At 52.2% G+C, this 17,759-nt stretch overlaps 1 protein-coding gene across 5 annotated transcripts in view; it reads left to right on the top strand.

Annotated features, from left to right (window-relative positions):
* Positions 1-14,101, top strand: part of RAPGEF1 (Rap guanine nucleotide exchange factor 1) — an 87,119-nt gene extending 73,018 nt beyond the window's left edge. For all 5 annotated transcript variants that reach the window (XM_086763766.1, XM_086763764.1, XM_086763765.1 and 2 more), the window contains 13 exons: positions 1,063-1,151; positions 2,544-2,655; positions 4,287-4,362; positions 7,520-7,604; positions 8,936-9,028; positions 9,386-9,571; positions 9,727-9,811; positions 10,042-10,136; positions 10,560-10,638; positions 10,771-10,872; positions 11,232-11,329; positions 12,402-12,530; positions 13,102-14,101. In XM_086763766.1, coding sequence (XP_086619892.1) covers positions 1,063-1,151; positions 2,544-2,655; positions 4,287-4,362; positions 7,520-7,604; positions 8,936-9,028; positions 9,386-9,571; positions 9,727-9,811; positions 10,042-10,136; positions 10,560-10,638; positions 10,771-10,872; positions 11,232-11,329; positions 12,402-12,530; positions 13,102-13,252 — 1,380 coding nt within the window. In that variant the 3' untranslated portion in view covers positions 13,253-14,101. The remainder of the gene's footprint in view (positions 1-1,062; positions 1,152-2,543; positions 2,656-4,286; positions 4,363-7,519; positions 7,605-8,935; positions 9,029-9,385; positions 9,572-9,726; positions 9,812-10,041; positions 10,137-10,559; positions 10,639-10,770; positions 10,873-11,231; positions 11,330-12,401; positions 12,531-13,101) is intronic.
* The last annotated feature ends 3,658 nt before the right edge of the window (positions 14,102-17,759 follow it).

Consider the following 17,759-nt stretch of genomic DNA (forward strand, 5'->3'; position numbering starts at 1 on the left):
CTGATGGGTCATAGGAAACAGCAGCAGAGGTCTGTGGCAGTCTTTTTGACTGCCCTCATCTTGGAAGGCACATCTCCTACAGGATGTCTCCGAGACCTTTATCCATGCTGGTGTTAAATATGCCGAGAGATAGCGCTCCCATCACTTCCCTTCAGGAGACACATCTAGGCAGGCCAGTCTTTCTGGGCAGCTGTGAGCTGGTTCTCAAATTTGAAGCAAAGGGCTTTACAGAAATAGTCTGAAAAATCCTGCAGAGACCAAGAAACCTAAACTCACCAGTGTTTTCCAGGCCGAATGGACAGGGTGTAGGTGGTTTCAGTCCTGTCTGTTCAGTAGGTTGGATTTCCAAGTTTCACTCTGCATGACATTCAATAATTCTGAACTGTTAGATTAATATTCCCATTTTCCGTTCATGGCTATTTGTCTCCTTAATAAACGGCTAATTTAAAATGCTGTATCTTTGCTTTGAGCTTTCTACCTGCTGTTCTATGCCGCGAGTTCGGATGGTTCTGCTTTTTTGCATTAGCCTCATTTCCACAGCCATGAACTGTGAGTGGCAACATTGCAGCGTTCCGTAACCTCTTCTGATGGGAAAGAGGGGAGGTAGGGACAGCAGCGTGCATCCACCCCCCAAGACAGGCTGGTCTGGGGGGCTGTGAGCAGGAGAGGAACTGAAACCGGAGAGCTTAGAGCTGGCTAAGTCCTTTTTGATTAAAGCAGAAGGCAAGTGTATTTCAACAGTAAGGGCTGGAGGGGAAAAAAAAAAGCTGTGAGAGGGTTAAAATCCAATACAGCAGCTGACTTGTGTTGTAACTTTCAGCATCATTTCACAATGTTAAAAGCAAACAGTACTAATTACACTAGTCTCCAGAGATGGTCCCAAATTTCCTGTCTAATTAACTGCTATGTTTTCCTGGCATTTGGCATTAACTTGCATCAGTCTTTAACCACTCCGTCGGAATTTACCGTAAAGGGCCGTGTAGAGGCAGTCAGACTGTAAATGCAAGGCTAGCTGTGGTGTGGGACCCCGTGGAATAATGAAAAACTTCTTTCTCTTTGCAGGAATCTCCCTCTGTCAAAGACGACCATTCCAAAGACTCCACTTCGAACAGCAGTGCCATGGGGAAGGAAGGCAAAGATGGTGCTGAAAGGTGAGCCTGACTCCCCTGGTCCTCCTGCTTCCCAGATCCTCCTGCTTCCCAGATCCTCCTGCTTCCCAGCCTCAAAGAGTGCAGTCTCACCAACGTCCCGTTAGCCCTGCCCTCTACCAGACCATCCCTGGGGCTGCCTGTTCTGCCCTCAACCTTCTCGATGTTCTCTAAACTTTAAGCCCACTTATTTTTGCACAGCTGGTGAGCGGTGGGATCCTGCTGAACAAGGAGGATCCTGGCAAGATGTCGTTACTTAACTCGACGTGCCTGCAGGGTTAACGCAGCCTGTGTCAGCCATTCTAGGGCCATCTAATCGGCAGTCCTGTCACTGGCACTGGCTGCTCCCTCCTGCTTCCAGGGAGATGAGCAAAAAAAAGTCTGTGTGGCTGTTGGGAAATAGTCTTCCAGAGGGGAATTTCTTCCCAACCCTGCTAGTTAGAGGCTGGCTGAGGCCCCAAAGCAGGGTGCTTTATATCCCTTCTAATGCTCTTAGCTATCATTTGTCTATGTAAATGAAGAGATGCAGGCTGTGACAGATGGGCTTCAGGAGGGGTAGAGTGAGTGCTTCCCTGCTGCTTGAGATTGCTCTTCAATTGCATTTCTAAAGCAAAAATAGAGAACAGCATTGTTTAGTGTGTGACATTCAATTTCCCTCCCCCATTTTCCTGCAGTTGGTTTGAGGGTTTTAATCCCTGCAGTGAAGGAGACAATGCAAGAGTGCTCTGCAAGGCTCACTATCTGCTGAAATTACTGGCTGGTGCACAGGATTTTGGCCTGGGCCTGGGCAAAGCTATAAAGAACATGCATAGTTCTGGATTTTTTTAGGAATACAAGCACAGAGAGCACGTGTCCAGGCACTAGAGTACCAGCCTTTGTGGGCGGGAATACTAGAGCTGTGGATGTACACCAAAAAAGTGGTCAGAGCCTTCCACTCTATCTTCCTGCAAAAAGAGCCTGTCATCTCCCCTTGTAGCAGCACAATGGATCATGAACTGACTAAGATATGTATGTGTAGAGTATGCTCAGTCTCTGTACGTTTGAGGAAGGGCTTAGATGTGTGTGCAGTAAAAATTTGGTGGATTAAGGAGGCATGGAAGTGTGTACTTACGCAGGGCATAGTAAAATCCTGTGTGGCAGAAATGCAGGCAGACAAGTGTTCAGGTCCCAAAGGTTCATCTTTCCCTTTTACAAGAGGTGCACAAAGCAGCAGGATTCGAGCTAGGCTTTTGGGCTTGTTTGCAAAAGATTTACCTCCAGCCTGTCTGTGTACTTACTGTCGTTTAATGAAGGTTTGTGCACTGAGAGCCTGAGCGGACCCAGCATCTCCTCCCCTGGATGGGCAATGACACTGATGGGTATTTGCTTCTTTTTTTTTTTTTTTTTTTTTAACAGGCAGCAGCAGTCACCAGATGCTTTGGAATCATCACAGCTGGAGGAAGAGGTGGATGAGCTGTCCCTCATTGACCACAGTGAAATTATGGCTAGGTTAACGCTGAAGCAAGAGGTAGGTGCATTCAGGGTTTGCTTTCACACTCTTCGGTTTATCCTGTGTTGAAATCTGATCCTATGTGTGCACAAGCAAGGCATCAGCTTTTATTTGGTAAGAAAAAAAGAGATTGCAGAAGAAGGGGTGTGCTCTTTCATGTGTGCAGGCTGTTGTGAAAGTATGAGATGCTGGTCAGCGCTGAGCAGGGATTTAATAAAACATGAAGTGTCTCTCTAAAAACCAGTTCATCTTGTGCCCTTTTCCCAGTCTGCTCCTTCCCACCTCTTCAGCCTGCGACAGTCTGAAATGAGGCACCTGAGAGCTTGAGCACAGTAAATCCAGGTGTGGGTTTACGGTGTTGGCCTTTCAGTCTGAAGGCAGGTTTAGCAAATTTCCCGAGCAGGCTGTTATTTTGCTGATGTGGAAGAGCAGTCAGAGTAACTGTTTCTGTACTTGAGAAGTGGCTGTGTTTCTAGCCTTGGGTGCACTCCCAGACAGCTTTGCTCACTAGGCTCTTGAACCAAGCTCTGTCTGACATGCAGCTTGAGGGAATCTGCAGCTTTTGAAGCTTTCAGACTGTCAGGGGGCTAGTTTGAAAAACAGAGAGAGTGTATCATTACTTAGTGGCACTTCAGGAGTGTTCTTTGGTCAGCCGAGACGCGCAGGAGAGAGTGAGAAGCTATTACTCATTCTTTAAGTAATATTTCATGAGTCTTGCCAGAGGGTCACCTGAAAAATTAACATCTTAAATATTGCTCTACGGCTGTAATCTGTGGGTTTTTTCAGTGTTTTGCATATTGAAATAACAAAGACATTGCTAAGGAAAGACATATACAACTCCAGTCTCCTCTGCATGAACATTTCCGAAAAAAAAACCAACTAAAAATTAGCGATTTCTGAGCATTTGGGACTAGCAGATCTGTGTCAACCATTATCTTCTTTTTTTCTTCCTTTTCTTTACGGTCTACGTGTTTGAAACGGTATAGAACTGCCACTGTGAGCTGTTTCCTGCAGCGTGGGAACCGCTGGCTGAGTGATAGATCAGTTTTGCGTGTTTTTAGTTGTGAATTGCAGTGGCTAGAAGAAAGATGTTTTTAGAGAATGGTAAGGCAGGGGTCAAGCAGTTAGGAGGGCTGTTCTCTGCTCCTGGTTATTGGATCACTTCAGGTGACCTCCAGCCAAGTAGTTCCAGATTAGGGAATTAACTTGCTAGGTTTTGATGTTCCAGGAACATGCGACTTGAATGCATGACCTCTCACCCCACAGCCGCTGTGGTACGTGATCGCGCACTTTGAGACAGTTCACACAGCATTACTGCTCTATCTTCTGGGAGCGTTTGGGGGTCCGGGACATTTCTGTTCGTTCTTCTGTGGATAGAAGGTTCAGCTTTCACTGAGCTTCGCAGCCTGGCCTTAAGGAGTCAGAGACCTCGAGTGAGGATCAGCCCAGATCCTCATCTGGGACACCAAGTGTTTTATTCGAATTCCACGATTAGCACAGCGTTTAAGACCATGTCCCAGCTTGCACTGTGCGCAGTGCCAGGAACATTGCGTACTCTGCCAGTTGTTGCTGAGTTTGAACCTCAGAGATGATAAACTGGGCCGAAGGGAGCTTGGGCCATGGCTAACGTGATTCTGTTCTCATTGCAGGGAGATGATGGGCCAGATGTTCGTGGTGGATCCGGAGACATTTTGTTAGTGCATGCAACAGAGACCGACAGGAAAGGTACGGTGGATGCACCAAAACAGAGCTCACACAGCCTGGTGTGGCCTTTTGCTGCTTGTCTTCTGCATCTCTATGGCGTGCGCAGTCAGGACATGGGTGCAGGCAGCTGGGCCAGGGTGGAGGGAACTGCGTGTGTGATCCTCCGAGTTGCAGGGGGAGGATTGTGCTTATCTTTGGTGAAATGAAGGTAAGCTGGATAAGCGCCTGTTTGTTCCGTTTAGCAGCAGGGATGGTGTTAACTCCTCATAGCCCTTGCCCAGCTCTGCATGGTGAGGCGCACCGGTGGTGTTGGTGACAGTGCAAGTGCAGGTGTGACTGATCCTGTTCTCAGAGGTGCTCCTTGCCCTTTGAACTTCAGGGCACTGGTAATATAAGAGTTGCTGGAGTGACTGTTGCATCAAAGTAGGAGAGCGTGGACGTTGGTTTGGACTAATGCGGTGTCTGTGGGCATCGGGCAAGCTGCTTAGGTGCTGGTCTGCTGACACCCTTTGTTTTCAACTTACTGTGTCCCTTCCTAGTCCTGCTCTGTACTGCTTGCATGCTGGTAGCCACCCAGACCAGTTTAGAGAGGGAATCCACAGTACAAGAAGGGAGATGTGGGGGAGGAGAAGGGGGGTTAACAACTCATAGCTACAGATTTGTTAAAACCCCACTTTATCTCTCCAAACCCAGTCACCACCCACGTGAAGCAGCTCCTTTCCAGGACCTGTGGCAAAAGCAGCCTTTGCAGTGTTTCCAGAGAGTGATTTTGAACCTGCCAAACACATTTGTGCTGACAGCCTTAACCAGAATTGATCTCCTTATCTCCTGGGATGCGTGGCAGAATGCACTAACCCACTGAACCACTCAGCGCTCGTATTTTAGAGGTTTGATAGTCAAAGGGGAAATATCTTTCATGTGCATTTTTAAATGGCAGGGTTTTTACTGTAGTGTAAGGTGTTTGCAATTACTTACAGAACCATTCAGCTAGCAGGAAAATCCTTCCCCTGACAGCTATGTTTCCCTATTTACGTCAGGCATCAAATCCAGGCAGAAAGGGCCAAAGTTAGCAACATACTGGAGAGGAGGAGGCCATTGATTGCACCATGGCTAGATATGTATAGTTTTTTTTTAAAATAGTCTAAATGAGATAGTGGAAATACCCCTTATAAAAATGGTGAAACTGGAATAGAGAAGCTCTGATTTACTGCCGCTGTTCTCCGCAACAAGCATCCCACTGGAAGAACTTCCCTGCTCTTCTTCTTGAAGACAGCTGCTTGGTAAAGGGATGTGTGCTGGACTTCCAGTCCATGAATGGGAAGCTCTGAGGATGCCGCAAGCATCTCCAAAGCCGTGGAGAACCTCTCAAGACCAGAGAAAACTAAAGCAGGATTTAAAACGCACAGCGGCGTGGTCAGGAAGCACGGCTGGGTGGAGGGAGCTCTGCGCGATACGTTTCTCAGAATAGTCGCAGGGCTTAGCCTCGCAGGCTCTGCCAAGCCGCCGAGCTGAATGGAGCACAGAGGAATTCGTGCTATGCTAACCCAGCGTTTGGGTGACTGAGAGGGTTAATGAATTAAGCTTACAATGAGAAGAATTCAGGGCTTGTAAATCAATCAGCCAAACGGCGCAGAGGGGTATAGTTAAGAGGCTTTCCTTTAAAGATGAATTTCTTGGCAGCTTCGAGTGCCAGAGCAGACCAGCTGTATTACCTCACGTTGCCTTTTGGGCAGATGGGAACCCAGAATAAATGTAACTCCACGCCCTGTTGCATGATGCTTCTTGTCCAGTTGAGTTTTCTAAAAGAGCTAAATGGAATAAGGGATAAAGAGAGACTTGTGGTCTTTAGGAATAAAATTCGTGGTCAGTTAAATGCTCACAGCCACGGGCACTTGCTGTGAGTGCAGGATTACAGCTGGACAAGGCCTGGGACTCACCCCTGACATGACCACCCAGCTTCCAGCTTTACAGCTTATGTCTGATTGTCTTTAACCAAAAGGCAGCAGTGCTCTGATTTAACAGCGGGAGGAAGCGGCTTCTCCACGAGGCTCCTGCCAAGAGAAACACTGCAGGTAGAGAGGCACAGCTGTCACACCGTGCCCTGCTCTTTCCCGCCCTCCACGTGCGATGGATGGATCAGCACAAGGTGGTCCCTGTCCTGGCTGGAGCAAGCTTTGCATGTACGGCCTAACCTGCCCAGGCATGGCAGAAGCTTTTTCTCCCCGTCTGCGCTAACAGGGCTCTGCCAGAGGTTGCAGCGCACCAGGCAGGGGCAGTGCACCGTCCCACTGCGCGTGCTGCCTGCAGTGCTGCGCGGTTTTATACTGGGACTAAGTTTCCATTTTGACCGCTGCTGTCCACAGTGACCAAGTCTTGCCCAGGACTGCAAGTGTACTGCAGTCTTGACCTGAAATCTTCTTTCCCATTTGCAGTTCCTGTTTTTTCAAATTCTGTCCTTTTTGCCCATGGCGATGGCCAAAGCCTTTGTGATTCTGGAGCCCGTAGCACCCACTCCTGCAGATTCATAAAGAGAAGTTGACTGCGTGCACCACGTCAGCAGCTGTGTTGTGGCAGGGTCATGGTCATGCTAGTGTCAGTTTTTGCAGTGCAATTTACTCTTCTTTTTGTTGAAAATAATCTTACGTTTACACTGTCCTGGGACAGATTTCCTGAAACATAGCAAGGGCAGAGGGTCTGCAGCACCGTATCACCATGTTGAAACACGTGTGTTCCTGGTCAGGAGGGAAGAGTGACCACGTCTTTCTGCAGGCTCTGTGCTGCCTAAGCAGTAAAGACAGAGAACAGGCACCAACCTCTGACCATCAGCTCTTCTTTTTAAAGTATTCCCAAGGTCTAAAACACATTTTTCCTTGTCCCAATATTGGAAGTTCCTGTCCCACAAGAAGGTGTTTTTCACTGACCTCTTTGGTGGTCGCATAAGCGAAACAGCAAGCGTGAGTGCTGCCAATGGGAGCCAGGCCAGTGGGGAGAGGGCTGTTTCACTGTGGCTCTTGTGCCGTAGGGTCCATCTGCTGGTAAGAAACAACAGCGCAGCATTTCTGCAAAGTCCACTTGTGTCATGATGTGTCCTCTTCCCGTAAGACTGGATTCAACCTTAGAAGAAGCTTCATTTTTCTGAAAGTGGGGTTGACTGAGGCTTTTTTGTCTTTCTCTGCAGATCTGGTGCTGTACTGTGAAGCCTTTCTGACGACATACAGGACATTTATTACCCCTGAAGAGCTCATCAAGAAGCTGCAGTACAGATATCCTTTTGCTTGAGTGGCAATTCACCCCCACCAGGAATCAAAGCCAAGCAGTCATCGTGGAGGGAGTTGGTGGCGAGTTGTTTGGTCAAAAGCCTGCTGACAACATGGTCAACTCTGGAGGTGTCCCAAGCAGGACTTCCTTCACCTCTGCACCCTGCATATGGGAAGTGCTGCTGGGCAGGTCCAGGCAGAGTGGAGCTCTGGACCTGAGAGAGGTCTCCTGAGGGCCCTGGCAGGGGAGAAGAGCAGTTCAGATTTTCTGTACATCACTGGGGAACTGGTCATTTGTTTGGAACGTCTTGTTTGTAGAATGGGGATCACACTGCCTTCTGGAGGGGCTGTGGGGATTGCCTGCTTGGGCAGATGGAGTTTAATACTAGAGATGACCAAACCATCAAGACCTGTTCTGTGTCTTACTACAAGAAATGCAGCACAGAAGATAATGTCCTCTTGGCCTCCCAGTTCTGAACTGAGCTTCTAATGGCTAACGAGGCGAGGGCCCCTGCGTGCAGGGTGAGCATTAGCATTTCTGGCAGAGCATGGAGAAGGCTCTTGTTGAGCACCCTGCCTGCAGTTCCTTCCCCTTGGCCCTGTTCCCGTGGCTCCCTTCGCCATCAGCTGAGCAGGTCAGTGTCTGGGTTCAGGCAGTGCAAAGACCTTGTGGGCTTTGGCCCTGTTCCTGCACGCCAAAGGGAGCCTGACTTGTCCTGCATCTCAGCTCATCACCGCCATCTGCAGCAGAGCCGCTACTCCCCTCACTCCTGCTGGGATCAGCGCGGCCAAGGACACCGCAAATCCCACTGCAGAGCAGCTGTCAGTCACTGTACTGGCTGGGGCATTTCTGTGGGCCCTTCTCAATACTTGACTTACCCATAACCTTTTTCTCTTTCCCTTTGTCCACCTGGCAGCAGCTTTTTTAACCTGTGCTGTCTCCCCTGCCACCATTTTCCCTGCAGTGAGGAAGGTAGAGGTGACATCTGAGATCTGTTATGAGACCAGATGTCACGGAGCAGCGGGGGAGATCACAGTACAGGAGTGTGGCTTATTAAAATTCCGCCTGAGAGAGAACAGTTTCAGGGTACCCCTGCTCTCCTAGCATCAGTTCTGTGAGGTGTAAGTGCCTCCTCACACCCCTGCTACCTGCAGCTGGTGGCAGCTTAATGCCATGTTAATTAGAGCCGTATCGGTGTCCCTCATCTCCTGGGAACTCAACACCAGTTTCAGTCAAGACAGAATAGTACGCTGTTCTGATGTTCCTCAGGGCAGCTGTTGGTTGTACTGATGCTGGTCTGACCACACCAAGTTGATTTCTTTAACTTGAAACCAACATATGAGAAGTTTTGCCACTTCCCAGACACGTTTAAGAAGCGAGTCAGTAAGAACACCTTCTTCGTCCTGGTGAGAGTGGTGGATGAGCTGTGGTGAGTTGCTTGCTTTCTTTCGGGATGGAAGATGTGGGGTCAGTAACAATACAGAATGAATATGGGTTTTTTAAACCCCATCTGTGATGACAGCTGAAATCCCCTACCCTGACCAGTGAGACACCTGTAGTGCTGAACCCTCTTGTTGGAAGAGCGGGTTCTCAGTGTGTCTTGTCTAGGTCAGTGATGTTAAAATAACCAGTAAAAGGGGAATCTGTAAGAAAGGAAGAGCTGGGAAGAGGAGGAATTTCAGTCACTTGCTTGTAGGAAAGATGACAAGACTCAGTACAGAAACAAACTCTGTAGCTCAGAGTTGTAGCTCTGATGCCTTCCCTGGGTTTTCCATCTTTCTCTCAGCTTAGTGGAGCTGACGGAGGAAATTCTCAAGCTGCTGATGGACCTGGTCTTCCGACTGGTCTGCAACGGGGAGCTGAGCCTCGCCAGAGTGTTACGCAAGAATATTCTTGATAAAGTGGATCAGAAGAAAATGCTGAGCTACGCCAATTCCATCAAACCTCTTGCAGCCCGTGGGGTGGCAGCCAGGTGAGGAAGGATGCGCATAACCATATCTTGGTCCTTTGAGAGACAGGGCATCCCTTTCTTGTGGACACAACAGTTCTCTCAGTCCAAAATATAAGAAAGGAAAGATAACAGGTCACATTTTCTTAGCCTTTATACTGTGTCCTTGTTTCCTACAGGCCAGGGACCCTGCATGATTTCCACAGTCACGAAATAGCCGAGCAGCTGACCCTCCTAGACGCCGAACTCTTCTATAAAATTGAGGTACGGAGATGAGGGTGGGGTAAGGGCGGTGTGAGGGATTTCAACACGTACCGTCTGCCATCCCTGGTATTCCCTGTCAGCTCTCCAAGAACACTTGTTGCATTGTAGGAGACAGCTGAACTTGTGTCCGCAAACGGCTGTGACCACAGACTGCGACTGGAAATCTTGAGGCAGAAGTCCCATTTTAATGCGTGGTATTTTCCCACCCCTCTCCTCTTCTTCCGTTACAGATCCCAGAAGTTTTGCTTTGGGCAAAGGAGCAAAATGAAGAGAAGAGCCCTAACCTGACACAGTTCACAGAGCACTTTAATAACATGTCCTACTGGTAAGGAACAACTGTGGCACTGAACTGTGCACTGGTTCCCACGTTACAAGCGGGATAACCTATGTTTTTGGCCAGGAAGTAGACGCAGGGTACTTATTAAAGAGCCCAGAGCACAAGAAAAAGAAAATCAGGAGGGTTGTGGAGGGCACTGTAACCCTGAGGAATTACTGTTGGTACCGTTGAGCCCTTGAAACAAACATTCCCCTTGCAAATAGATGCACTCTGTGAAGGGTTATTGTGGTCATCTTTGCAAACTTTCTTTGTTGTGAATTAGGAGTGCTCTATTTAAGTTGGAAACATCATGAACGTTTCAGTATTGTTGATCAGTCCTCATTAGTTAGCAGTTTTGTACATGAAACAAGAAAGCTGAGATCTGCTTAAGTGGGTTTATCTTTCTGGTTTTTTTTCTCTGTGTTCTTCCAGGGTCCGCTCAATAATTATGCTACAAGAGAAAGCCCAAGACCGAGAGAGGCTGCTCCTTAAATTCATAAAGATTATGAAGGTATCAGCTTGGCTCGTGCGGTGAATCACACACACACTGCTCCTTAAAGGAGCAGGGCGGTGGGACCATCTGCTTGATGCTGGGAAGCTGTTCAGATCTCTAGAGTAACTGGTATATTCTCCCTCTTCACAGCACTTACGAAAGCTGAATAATTTTAATTCCTATCTGGCCATTCTTTCTGCACTGGATTCTGCACCCATCCGAAGGCTGGAGTGGCAGAAACAAACCTCAGAGGTGAGGAGCAGGGAGGGCTGTCAGCTGCAGGGGAAAAGGGTAACTGTGGTCACAGTGCGAAACAGCTGGGTGGCTTTAACAGCTCAGCAACGTCCCGGGAGGAGGGATGGCAGATCACTGCTCTCCAGTGGGTGTAATGCCACGCAGCACGGCTGGGCATTCTGACAGCTGCAAGAGTGCCAGCACAGTCACGAGTGAGAGCAGCCTCCTCCTCCTCCCTGCAAATTGAAGGCTTGGTGAGGCTGAAGGCAGTCAGGCTCTGTGTATTAACTCCCTGGCCTGCCTGGCTCTCTGGGGAGAGGTTACAAAGAAAAGGGGTTTGCAGCAGCGGTGCCACTGTGCGTTTTGTGTTCTGCCAGGGCCTGGCTGAGTACTGCACACTGATCGACAGCTCCTCGTCCTTCCGCGCCTACCGAGCGGCCCTGGCTGATGTGGAGCCTCCCTGCATACCTTACCTGTGAGTTGGTAGTTTCTTTTCTGTGCCATTACTTCTGCACGTTAAAATGGTTCCTTCAAAGATTTCCCAGCAGCTTCTGCTCAGCTCGGCACTTGCCTTTTCCCCTACGTCTAGAATGCGATGGCAACGTGCCACATCGGCCCGCGTGCCCTCTCCGGAGCAGTTTGTCCTGTGGCACAGGAAGGCAGGGTGGCAGCTGCCTTTTTGTAAAGGCAGCTTTTGTGAATTGACTATGGCAAAGGAAAGATCAGGTGCCTGGATCTTTAGTTGATGCTTTTTAACTGCGTTTTATTTGGGGTCTGTGCACAGAAAGACAAATTTTTCCATGAAGTGCAATGGCTCCCACAGCATCAAGCTGCTGCTTGCTCCTCTGTGACAGCTCTGGTTCTGCTGACTGCAAGAGCTGTTAAATGAGGAGTCTGCCTTGTCAAACATGCTGCTTCCTCCTGTTTGTAGATGAAAGGTTGAAGCCTTTGCCTTTCTTCGTAAGGGCCTTCTGATCCAGATACCAGATTTGCTCTAGGTTTACACCAGTAAAACTCCTTGTCTTACTTTCTCCCATGGAAAGAGTTCTCCAGGAAGAGGTTGCGTAGGTGCACGTCGTCTCATCTGGCAGGGGACCACAGCAGGGCTGTGCAGAGACATGGCAGGGGAGGCAGAGGGAGGAAGGGAGTGCAGAACCCCTTGCCAGCAAAGCCTCAACGTGAGGGAAACACTCTTGCATAAAACTGCAAGGAAGGTTTAACTCCTGGCAGGCACTTCCCATTGCGACCTTCTTCCAGCCTGGTCCTCCTTTCCATGGAGGGTGAAAGAGTAACCTCAGCGCCCTTAGTGTGACCATGAGTGCCTCGCCCCAGAGGTCCCTCAGCTCTGCGTGGTGGGCACCTTACACCTGAGCACCTTCGGACCTGCTGCTGGGGGAACATTTCCTGCTAGTTTGAAGCTGCCATGCTGATGGTGGCAGCAGTGGGAGGCCGTTAGATTGCCTGTGGCTGCCTTTTGGCTGGCCGTCCTGCCCTGTGTGACTAACCTGTACTTGTTTGTCTACTCCCTGGCCTGCTGCCCCTTTCAGAGGCCTGATTCTGCAGGACCTGACCTTTGTTCACCTGGGAAACCCTGATTACATTGACAGCAAAGTGAACTTTTCCAAGCGCTGGCAGCAGTTTAACATCCTGGACAGCATGAGGTGCTTCCAACAAGTGTAAGTGCAGCAACAGGGGGGTCAGGGCTGGCTGTGAGGCACCACGGCGGGGTGGGGGGTTGTGGCTGGGGCATGGGAGCCCCCCGTGGAAGGGGATGGGCAGTCTAAAGTCAAAGCATCGTGATGGAGATGGGAGCAACTGGGCTCTGGGTCAGTCTCCGTCACTCTCTAGGTTAGATATGACTAAAAGGTGTGAAGGCATTTTTCCTATATTACTTTCGAGATCCAGCGCTTTAAAGCTTTCCCACGTTTCTCTTTCAGACCACAGTTTTTCCTAGAGATTTTGCAGTGCTGGTTCCTATTTCTCTAGGTTATGGAGGGTTTTCTTCATTGCTGTCTTGCAGCAGAGACAGCAGTTCTAACGGCTGATTTCAGTTTCATAGGGTCTTTTCTGCAATTCAGTGACAGACATGATTTTTTTTTCCCTTTTCACTGTCACACCACTGTCATGAGTAGTGGGCACAGACTGCAGTGCTGGGTGTCCTTAGAGCAGGGCAGGGGTGGCTCGAGGTTGGGAGAGGTCCCTGGGTGGCCCCTTGTTTAACTGCCACCCTCCTCTGTGGTTTTCCAGACATTACGACATCAAAAGAAACGACGACATCGTGTCATTCTTCAACGATTTCAGCGACCACCTGGCTGAGGAGGCCTTGTGGGAACTGTCGCTCAAAATCAAACCTCGGAACATCACGAGGCGGAAAACAGACCGAGAAGAGAAAACCTAGGAGGAGGGGTTGTGCGAGCAAGGAGAATTGCTCCGCAGACGCACCAAGGGCAGCTACGAGACTGGAGTTCAATGTTTGTACCTGTTACTGGATGACACACCCTCCCTCCCAGCTGGCAGCCATCCCTGGGTGTGTGAATGTCGGGCTCTCGCAGCAGCGGAGAAGTGAGCACGCGCGTCAGCCGCGTGGGGCAGAGATCAACCGGTGCTCGCTGCGCTCGCCCTCCTCCTCCTCCCATCCCTCTGTGCCATGAATCAGCTTTAAACCTGGGGAGAGAGCTTTGTGGAAGGAGGGTCCCACGCGAGCGCGTTACTGGTTTGCTGGCCGATCGCATCTGGGAATACCCGGGCTTCTATTTTCATCCACCGAGGAGGGTCGGCGAGAGCTCAGCACCCACAGACTTGGCTCCGGAGTGGTGTTCAGCAGGCAGCAGCCGTGGAAGCCGAGGGTTTGAGTCCCCTCTGCGGCGCCACCTCGAAATGCGTTCATCCCTAGGAGATGAGGATGGAAGAGTCTCCCGCTGCCTGACAGAGGAGCTCTGCTTTCAGAGAGCTGCTTGTGTTTACAGGGGTCTTCGGTTTGCCCCAGATTTCTGCCTTCTTCACGGGAGGAAGGCACCGGTCGTAGATACGGAAGAGGCACTGAAAATGTGGGCAGGGACCCGCCTTCTCCAGTGGTCGTATCCCCCTCCTCCTCACAGATCTCGTTATTTAAGCAACGGTAATCCCTCCGAACCCTGGAAACGTTGACTACCCGAGGTACCGCGGTTCACTTGTCCTGTGAGCCCGTATCTTTTAGTGATGGTACTAGCTTTTGCACAGTAAATGCTGTAGTATACGAGACTGTAAATATTAGTGTTTAGAATCCATTGGGGAATTTTTTGATGCATGTCTGAATACCGATGGGTTTATAGGAAAAAAAAGAAAAGTGCAAAACAGTATGTATAAAATTCACAGCCCGTGACAATGGTGTTCCAAGTGCTGGAAGAAAGGAGGCTCGGGGCAGCCGCCTGGGCGCTGGCTGCGGAGCGGGCGCAGGAGCCAGCGAGTCCGTTTCTGGGGGTGGAAACGGGAACCAGGAAGGAGTCCTGCGCCCGGCCGAGCCACCCCATCCCCTCTGCCCCGCTCCTGTCTCCTCTCACTGTTGCCAAATGTTTTTTTTCGGGGGGTCCCCATCTGGCTGACCCTTGGTGCTGTGCTTTGTGATCCGCGCTTTGGCAGGAGCCCCAGCAGGTCCCTGTCCCCCGCCCGGCAGGGAGGAGCGAGGAGGGGGTCTCATTTCCCACACACGCAGCGTTAACCCCCATCTGTTCGGTGTGCCTTATTCAGCCCCTCCGTCCCCTCTCCGTGTGTCCCCCCCGGCGTTCTCCCCAGTGCAGCCCCAGCCAGGCCGTTTCACGTCCCTCCTCTCGGTCCTGATCCGCTGTTTTGCAGCGTGGATCGTGCGTTTGGGCGTACGCCGTAGGTTTTAGCAGCCTTGCGAGGCCTTTCTCAGCACCGTGTTGCGCGGTCACAGGTTTTTGGTGTTCTAACAAAATCCTGTGGTTTTAGGGCAGCGGCTCACAAGGAATACAGACGGGGTGTTTTGCAGAGCATCCTTAACTTATTTCTCCATAGCAGCTCCGTATTTGCTGAAGCCTCCCTGTTTGTTCTGCGTGAATCAGAGTTGCGCGCACTTCCTCCTACAGCTTGCAAAGCCTCGGCCCGCTCCCTGCAGCCGGCGGCTCCGCCCGACGGGCAGCAGGAGAGAGCGACACCGGCGTTGCCCCGTTCGTAGGGTTGTACCCAGCTCAATCATTTTCCTGAAGATTCAGGCACAGGACTCGTGCAGAGGCCAAACGCTGAAGCGCAGAGAGGCTCCCCCTGCCCACGAGGGCATCTTCTGGGGAAGGAGAGCGTGGGGTGCAGCACTGGTTCACGCAGCCTCAGAGTGGGGGGAGCAGGGATCTTCCTGTGCTGAAATGCAGCATCCAAGCCAGAACACCTCAAAACCGGTTTATTTGTATGGCACTAAGGGCATCAGAGCCGTGCCTCGTGTCCGGCCGAGGCTTTGCAATCTCAAAAGGCTTCCTAGCCTTCCACGCAGGAAGTCACGCTTGTATTTTCCTTTGTAAATAAGATTTTTAAAGAAACCTGACATGATGAGACTGTGAAAAGGCAAATACACCCCTGTCAGGCGCAGGCTTCCCCCGCCGGCTCCGAGCGCCTCCCTGGGACGGTGTGCCGCGGCACAGGCTGGTTGAGTGTCGTGTGCGGTGGTAGCACTGAGACCACAGCCCGTGGCTCCTCTTCCCCCGTGCCGGGGCGGGGGGCCTGCAGCGCTCGCGGCTGGGGCTCGATGCCACGGGGAGGCAGGAGGGCGCACCTTGTCTTCAGCCCTGCCGCCATGCTCTCCTCCTCTCTCGCCGGCGAGCTGGAGCTGCTGCCAGGTTCTTCCCTGCGCTTGAAACCAGGAGCCCTCAGCGCCAAAGGGAGGTCTCGCTCTCCCCCCTCTCCGAAAGCCGGAGGCTCAGCCCACGGCGTGGGGACGGGAGGCCTGTGTGCGGGCACAGCACCTCGTCCAGCGCGCTGGGGCTGAGCCCCCAGCTTTCCTCTCCCCTTTGCTTTTCCTCTTTGCGCTCATCCCCAGCCCAGTGGGGTGTCCCGACCTTGGGCTGGGCTGGAGGGACCCTAAAGCAGGGTCTCCTCTCGCAGAGCAGCTTCTGGTTTGCTGCGCGGAGACCCCCAGCCCGTCTCTGGGGGCAGCACCCCTGGAGCGCAGAAGCCCAGAACAGCAACCACCCCTTCGCGAGACTCTGGCCACGAGCGTGTCCACCTGGTCCTGGGGGCAGCGTCCTGGAGGCTGTCACCTCTCTTCTGGGGGGAGGGAGGGGTCTCCATCGCCTCCGTGCGGGGCAGGGAGCGGGGAGAAGCGCTGGCCCCTTTCACCAGCCCCCTGCCCCGCTCCCAGGCCTCCCCCACCCCCCAGCTGTCCGGTTGTATTATATGTTGACCACTAACCCAGTCCGGATGGTGGCATCTTCCTGCGAACATTTCAGACCTGTAACTTTTATATTAAAGACAAATAAACACCAATAACAAACCCGCCTGATGATCCTGGTTACGGTGCATGCAGCAGTCTGTGGATTAAAGTGACAATCGAATCCAGTTCTGGCACTGGTGTGGCCTCATGTTTTCTCACGTGCCCCGCGGGGTTTTCCTCTGCCCTTTCCCCTCATTTTCCCCTGTAAATATCTTCCGTACCCCCCAGCACGATGGGCTCACCCCAGTACAAGCCCTACACTTGGGAGGGGGGTTCTGCTCCCCAAACACACGTTGGCCGGCATGCGGTGCTGGGCCGGGGGGGCGAGGGCTATAAATAACCCCCGGGCAGCCACGCACGCTCCCGCGCTATTTCAGTGCTGGACGGGGTTCAACATTCCTCTGGAAATGATCGGCGTGGGCCCGCTCGGGAGGAGGATGCTCAGACACTGACTGAGCACATTCCCCCGCTCGCTCACTGGGGCTGGGCCGCGGTGCCGCACCCCACCTGCCTGGCAAAGCCCGAGGGGGCTGCGGGGTCCGTCACAGCCCCCCGAGACGCAGACACGAGTGTGGCTGTGAGCAGAGCCAGGGCCTGGCGCAGGGCACGCTCACGTCCCTGCTCAGCTCCCACCGTTTCAGAGCCGGAGCTCGGCTCACGGGAGCAGCCTTGGGAAGACCCAGCGGCTCCTCTTCCCCTTCCCCTTCCCCGCGGCCACAGCAGCTCTGCGAGCGGCACCTCCAGAGCTGGGGCTGCCGCATCCCCAGCACGGCCCCGTCTGGGTCCCCTTCCCGGGGCCTCCCCAGGGTCCTGCTCGGGCTGGAGCCCCTGCGCCCACCTGCTTTTGGAGGAAATCCTGATTTGACCGATTATGGAGAACTTGCCCTGAGTTTCGTGGTGGACGAAAGCCACAAGGGCAGGGAGAGACCCTTGCTGTGCACAGAAAACAGCAGCTTTGGCTACACCTGAGCTTTATTTCAGTCTGGAAGCAACAAGAAGGTGGCGATGCAGCGCGTGTGTGTGCGTGTATTGGTGTGTGCAGAACGACTGCAGAAGCGAAACAACGTGGGTTTGTATCTTCTCCCATTATTAATTACCGGCGAGGGCTTCTCGCACGCCTGGAGCGGCAGCTGCTGGGGGAGCAGCTCACGCCTGGGCCTCTCCCTTAGGCTGTCAGCTCCGGCTCCAGCCTGCACTCCACGAGCCGCTTGCCCTGCGACGCCGTCCTGTTTTGCATCTCCAAGTGACAGTCTGTGGTCCCGGGACGGGGCATCCCGCAGCAGAGCCTGGTCCCATACGTGATCCCGCTGCTCCAACACAGCTCCTTGGCCAGAGGCGGCTCCGATGGGGCACGGCACTGGCACGGCTTCAGTCTGGGCTCCTCCTGCCCATGCTGCGGTTTGCGGGGCTGGGAGCAGGTGGGCAAAGGCGTGTGTGGCTCCAGAGCCGCTCCTCACCCCACCAGGAAGGACGGACGCCGCATCCC

The sequence above is a fragment of the Chlamydotis macqueenii genome, chromosome 20, assembly GCF_036417535.1.
Source record: "Chlamydotis macqueenii isolate bChlMac1 chromosome 20, bChlMac1.mat, whole genome shotgun sequence".
In the NCBI taxonomy this organism is placed as follows: domain Eukaryota; kingdom Metazoa; phylum Chordata; class Aves; order Otidiformes; family Otididae; genus Chlamydotis; species Chlamydotis macqueenii.